We start from the raw sequence: 6624 nt of genomic DNA, 5'->3' as shown, positions 1-6624 counted from the left end.
TGTTTTCTAACCTGTGTTCTGTAGTGTTGTTTTCTAACCTGTGTTATGTAGTGTTGTTTTCTAACCTGTGTTATGTAGTGTTGTTTTCTAACCTTTGTTCTATAGTGTTGTTTTCTAACCTGTGTTATGTAATGTTGTTTTCTAACCTGTGTTCTGTAGTGTTGTTTTCTAACCTGTGTTCTGTAGTGTTGTTTTCTAACCTGTCAATCAAACATGACTGGAAAGCTTGAATATGTCGGATGTTTCGACGATCACTCGGTCATTCTTTTTTTTTTTTAAAAAAAAAAAACAGCGTTCCGGATTTTCTGTGACACCCCGGTATTAGATTGAGGGTCACAGACCATAACAAAATGTTGCGCAAATACAGCAGATGGCCGATCGCAACCTTCTCAGTCCTTCGCGAAAATCAGTGTTCTATAACTCTACGTGTATTTCTCATCTCTATTTCCTATGTGTTTTAAGCGTGCGGGTCCACATACGGTAGTGCAGGTTTACTCGCCTTGAATGACGTGAATTCTGCTTTTAATTATTCGAGTGCTGAGTTGGCCTTTTTATTTGTCGGTTGTGATGTGAGAGTCCCTAATACTAACATTGAATAGCCAAACCTACATATTTAAATATGTGTACATGCTCTGATTACTGTAAGTGTGAATGGGTATCTGTTTATACATATCTGTAACAAAACCTGTAGGCTGTAACCACGAAGTTATCGAGGGAGGCGAATTAAGAGATATCATCTTTCCCCTTGTAACACCGATGTTATCTTCAGGCAGTCTCTCAATTCACATAAAATGTATACGTTGTCAAAAAACAGGAGCTGCATTTTGTTAGATGCGAGAAGGTTTTAATGTATTCAATTTAAAATGGACATTAACCACTAAATCAGTGTACACGTTGAGGAATGTGTGCAAATATCTCTCTTTTTAACTCATTTTATCAAGCATATATATATATTTCAATCCCAATATAAATTTAAACGAGGGATTGAGTACAAGCTGTTACAACCTATCATAGCCATCTCCTTTAATTAATTAATAAAACTTTTTTTTTTTTTTTTTTTTTTTTTTAAAAAAAAAAAAAAAATTTTTTTTTTTTTTTTTTTTTTTTTTAAAGATAGAGAAGAAAACTTTTACTTTAGTTGAAATTTTGATAAGTTGAAAAGGTTTGTGATCAAAAGGATGAAACTCAAAAAGAGTGTTAAAATCTAAATAACATTTTACTTTGCCAAATAAGGCCACACGCTGCTTTCCAATCCGGTGGTCGGATTTGGGTCGTTTTTTTACCGGGATTTTGAATCTAGTTCACACAGGGCCGACAATGTAAAAGAACAATGGCAAGGAAACACATTTCTTGCTGCCATTCAAGATAGACAACTCTTATCATATACGGTGTCCTGTATGCGAAGGGATCTGGGCCGGCTTTCGTTTATCGAGATCCAAACGTCTGGACCGGTTGGTGCACAGTTGTTCGTTTATGAAATATGGTCGGAGCCAGTAATCTGATGCCGCTTTCAGGCGAGCCTTGCAAGGCCTGCATAAACGTTTGCAGGTCCGCAAGGATTTGTACCAAAAGCGGTTAAATTTGGAAACAGACGAAACGGTTGTTCCGCATAAATGAACAGGCCCCAAGTAATACATCAACTGCTAAATTAGATAAACATTACTGCTGTTACAATATTGAGTTTTCGCCTGCCAATTACTTTATTTTTCTTGACATTTTAGAATGAATAATTTAAAATATGCTATGAAAAGGATTTATATTTTACATTTTACAAGTTACGAACTGCCGTGCTTCATTTTGACATGGAATGTTGCTGATGAAGTCATATAAACATTTTAATTGAGGTTTTTTTACAGAAACATTTGAAAAATTCGTCATCGTGCATAGTACCTAAACTTTATTTACGAAACATATTCCTGCAAAAAGGATGATGATTCAGCTGCAAAATTTATTATATTTTGTCTAACCTTTCTCTTTACGAAGTCGCCCGTTTCATGATACGTATACAAACTTGTGTTAAAGCTTTGACGTTAATTTAACTGATATATTTTATTGCAAAACCGTTCCGCAAACAAATCGGAGAAATGTTTAACCAGCTTATCAAAGACCTTTTCGACGTTAACATTTGATAACAGTACATAGCACACAATGATACACCTAAAGGTTTTGGAATGCAAACATGAAGAAAGACTAATAGAAAGAGGGAGGACGAAGTAGATGTAGATATTTATATATTGTTCAGAAATATATCTAGCAAAGTTACCATAAATTATGCCATACGATATGATTTGTTTAATATAATATAGTTTGAGAGCAAATGAGAGTGTCCATGTTCCACATAGCCGGAGCTTGTGATATACTGCTTTGTAGCGTGCAAATATGTGAATCCAGGATTTGGTTTGGTTTGGTTTGGTTTAGTATTGTTAAACGTTCTATCAACAGCTATGCTCATTTAAGGACGGTCTCCCCTTTGTGCAAGATGCATGCGTGTAGTGTATGCGTGTGTGTTTTGGGAGGCTGTGATATGTTCGTGTGTGTCTCCTTGTAATAGCGCGGATCTAATGCCGACTTTATAGTGCTACCTCACTGAAACATACACCCCACCCTGTCATATTATACTGACATCGGGCAAACCAGTCGCCCCACTCCTAAATTGCTGATACTTAAGCAGGAGTAGAAACTACTATTTTTAAAGACTCTGGTATGTCTCGGCCAGGGGACAGAACCCAAATCCGGGGGCGAACTCTCAACGACGAAAGACGAAACAACGAAATGGCACATATTAGCCACCGTACAAACGTGAGGCATTGTCAAGGGAGCGTTAGGAAGAAAGAAGAAAGTTGGTTAGAAAGAAAGGTAAGGTCCCAAATTTAGTCGCCTTTTACGATCATGCAATGGGGGCATCAGGTACAACTATTACGCCCTACCTGCAAGGACAATCCATGAAAAGTGTTCACTGTTAAAACAGCTTCAGTCTGTTTCGATAGATAAAATGCTGCTTGTACATGTAAAATCAATACAGGAATTGGTATTTCCAATATGAAGACCCCATATCTTTTCATGTAAATCTAAAAATAAGTGAAATCTACTACTGTGTACTGAGTGATATAGCGGTCATCACGTGCATGCTTACAGGTAGATCCGTATCATAATAAGATAGACTATTTGTGTGCTTGGGAACGTCTGAAACCTGGAGGTCAAATATATAACAATAATCACAGAGAACATTGAACTTCAGAAATGTATGTCCATGTACATAAAAACACCAAATGTACCGACGTCACCGCCAGAGTTAGTCCGCCCTACTTAGCAGTACTGCCGGACATGTAATATAGATAGTGTGATTCAGTACTGGTCCTGTGGGAACAACAGGTGCGCACTTTCCCAAACAGCAAGTCCTACATAACTGACTCACAGTAGTACAAGTCCATAACAAACTTAGCCATGAAGATTCTAGCTGTTTTAGCTCTACTAGCCGTCGTCCTGGTAAGTCTACCGCCCCCTCCTTGGTCAGTGCTAGCGGACTCAATTTGGCAGCGGGTTAGTTATTGGGAAATCGTTATTTAAATCAGTAACTCACAATAATAAACCTGCTGATTGTAGAGACTAGTTTTTTAAGGAGATTATCATTGATAACTCAGAAATGTGTCATCGAAACACGGGTTTGTCATTGTCCGTCTGAGTTTTGTGCCATCAGTTTGTGACAAATCCTCCCAATTAATGTTACCCAGAGATATCACCGGTGGTGGTAGTTTGATGCCGTCATATGGTGTGTCGTTTAATTATGGTTCCATCAATCGTCTAAATTAAACGAAGTTGATGCTGACATTAGGCTGTCACAGCTGGTGTGTGATAACAATGTTTTATATATTTTGTGGTGACAGTTCCTGTGTTTGCCAAGGGTTCTCTGTGATATTGGTGTGTGTATCTATCCGGTTCGGACTGCGACTGTATTGCTTTTAAGTCACCAAAACATTGCCCCAAATATATGACCAGATTAAGACTTTAGCTAGTTTACATTTTAATCGTTCAAATATACAAGATTTCAAAATTAAATACATGTCATAAAAAAATGAAATTTCAATGCAGATTTAAAAGTTGTATATCACAGCGCTTGACATGCGATAATGTCATTACTTGAGGGTAGAACTAGTCCTATTGCGTTGCTTTGGTACTGTACGTTTGTTTATTAACTATTCAGGAATGACGTGTGTCTGTCCTTACATTTCCTCAGCTAGTGGACGGCCAGACGGAACAGGTGTGCCATACCCAGTCAGACTGCGGAGACTGGGAGTGCTGTGTAGCTGACGCGGATAAACGGTCAGCCAATCACAAACGGTTCATTTTCTCACATACTTCCGGGGTGTGTCGCCCCAAGCGGTACCAGGGCCTCACCTGTCACGTTTTCCTACAGAAGTTCGGCGAGATTTACAACGACTACTGTCCCTGTGACGAAGGGCTCACGTGCGAGGGCACCACTATTCTCCCTAACGGGCACCACACCAATCCTAAATGCATCCCATCGGAGGAGTCGCACAGCACCCCAGCACCGTGAAGACTTTCACTAAAAGTTAATGAGAAATCCGAGTAACTGTTTAACTAATAATACCAATAAATCCGTTCAGTCTGACGAAATTTCATGTTGTTCCTTTACGACTGTTCATTCGAAATTGTTTTTCAATATTCATCAACCACGTCGACGAGGTGACGTCACTTTTCATGGTTGATACAGTAATTATCTTTATGGACAATAATGCAGGCGCATGCATGTTATTTTTGTCCAATCAAAGATGCATGTTCAATGCTCTTCCAACAGATTCTTTTGTATTGCAAGTCAATGTAGTTGTGTGCTACTTGTCTTTGACGCTTTATCTTTGTTTTGTGATGTTACACGCATACATGTACATTTCTAACCGTTTCTACGTACATCTACATGACCAATGGCTGAAGCGTCAGTGGTTATGACTTCTGCTTTTATTTCGGATTCTCGCTGAAAGAAAAACAAGGCACCACATGTTTGCGCGTGCGCGATCAAAATTTATTTTTATATAAGTCATTCTGTGTTATAAGCACTAAAGTAGACACAAAAATACTTCACATTATTATCATTATATGTATTGGAAAACATAATTAAGTATAAAGAAAAGGAATGCCAAAATATATCATGTTCTCGTAATGCATAATATGATATATATTATATATAGAATAACGCTACAAAAAAAAAAAATAAAAAAAAAAAATAAAAAAAAAAATGAATACCTGTTTATATCACATTAAATCTTCTGCATTTGTCTTACCTAAACCCGTACAAATAGACATTCTCTTTACTATTACTCAATCTGTTACAAAGACTGTATTTGTTGAAGTAATGTCCGCCCGTACAGACACAATATCTGGTTACAGAGAAGAGCCACCTCACCTACGTTATGTGCGGAAGAGGGCGTAGCCTAAGGAATTTCGAGAAGGAGAAAAGATAATGACATATTTAACAGGAGATTGAGAGCTAAGATAACTAACATCTTAAACAAGAGATTGAGAGCTAAGATAACTAACATCTTAAACAATAGATTGAGAGCTTAGATAACTAACATCTTAAACAAGAGATTGAGAGCTTAGATAACTACCATCTTAAACAAGAGAATGAGAGCTTAGATAACGAACATCTTAAACAAGATATTGATAGCTTAGATAACTAAAATCTTAAACAAGAGATTTAGAGCTTAGATAACTACCATCTTAAACAAGAGATTGAGAACTTAGATAACTAACACCTTAAACAATAGATTGAGAGCTTAGATAACTAACATCTTAAACAAGAGATTGAGAGGTGCGATAATGACAAACTTAACAAAAGATTGAAAGCTAAGATTGATAATGACATACTTAACAAGGGATTGAGAGTTAAGACAATGACATATTTAACATGAGATCGAGAGTAACGGACAAGGGAAATGTATGTAGTTTTGTGTTTATCGTTCAACGGGGGATAACTCTAAGTTCCGATTGGTCTGGTGAGTAAATAGACTTTATCTATCGTTAGTGCAAACAGATTCGGCAATGCTTACAATCATCCGTGAGCTCACGTCTGTTTTCTTTCACAAAGGGAATGAAAGTAGGAATATATATAATTGTGAATGATTTGTAATGAAACTTAGATTTGTTTTCAGTACGAGACACGCCTACATTTGTACATTGGGCAGTATGGTGTCATACACGTGTTATAAGTTGGGAACATGGCAAATTGGAGGTAAATCATATGTATAACTCCAATAGGTAACGACCCATACTTTTTGTTGTTGTAATGCCCCGCCCCTAGCTCACATAGCTAGTATATTCATTCACTATTAACCATGTCTTTTATTGACTTATTCTGAATACTACTTATCTGTGATCACATTCATTGCTTTTCATATTAACACTAATTTTATATATTAATTGTTTTCGAAAGGGTCATATCCCTGGGGCCTTTGTGGGTAGGGGACTCCCAATCACTTAGAAACCTGGGATATGATACTTTCTTTTTCTGTGATAATTATTACTGCATTTTTTAAATATATGTGGTTATCACCCTTTACTTGTAATATAATTTGTTATTGTTATGTCGCAATAAAAGCTCTCAAGAGC

The 6624-nt window shown here is 37.0% G+C and overlaps 1 protein-coding gene across 1 annotated transcript; it reads left to right on the top strand.

Moving 5' to 3' along the window:
• The first annotated feature begins 3351 nt into the window (after positions 1–3351).
• On the top strand, positions 3352–4630 carry LOC110458164 (venom protein 164-like). Its single transcript, XM_021509769.1, has 2 exons — positions 3352–3486; positions 4235–4630. Exons 1-2 carry the CDS (start codon positions 3445–3447, stop codon positions 4553–4555), a joined length of 363 nt encoding a protein of 120 aa, XP_021365444.1. The 5' UTR covers positions 3352–3444; the 3' UTR covers positions 4556–4630.
• The last annotated feature ends 1994 nt before the right edge of the window (positions 4631–6624 follow it).

This window comes from Mizuhopecten yessoensis, unplaced genomic scaffold, assembly GCF_002113885.1.
Source record: "Mizuhopecten yessoensis strain PY_sf001 unplaced genomic scaffold, ASM211388v2 scaffold9465, whole genome shotgun sequence".
In the NCBI taxonomy this organism is placed as follows: domain Eukaryota; kingdom Metazoa; phylum Mollusca; class Bivalvia; order Pectinida; family Pectinidae; genus Mizuhopecten; species Mizuhopecten yessoensis.
Note: the sequence above shows the minus strand (reverse complement) of the source record. Positions and strands in the feature narration are given on the sequence as shown.

Bases quoted from the DNA above. Each gene is read 5' to 3' on its own strand.
- LOC110458164 (XM_021509769.1), top strand. From the start codon at position 3,445: ATGAAGATTCTAGCTGTTTTAGCTCTACTAGCCGTCGTCCTG. The intron at 3,487-4,234 runs GTAAGTCTACCG...ACATTTCCTCAG, and splicing joins CTCTACTAGCCGTCGTCCTG to CTAGTGGACGGCCAGACGGA.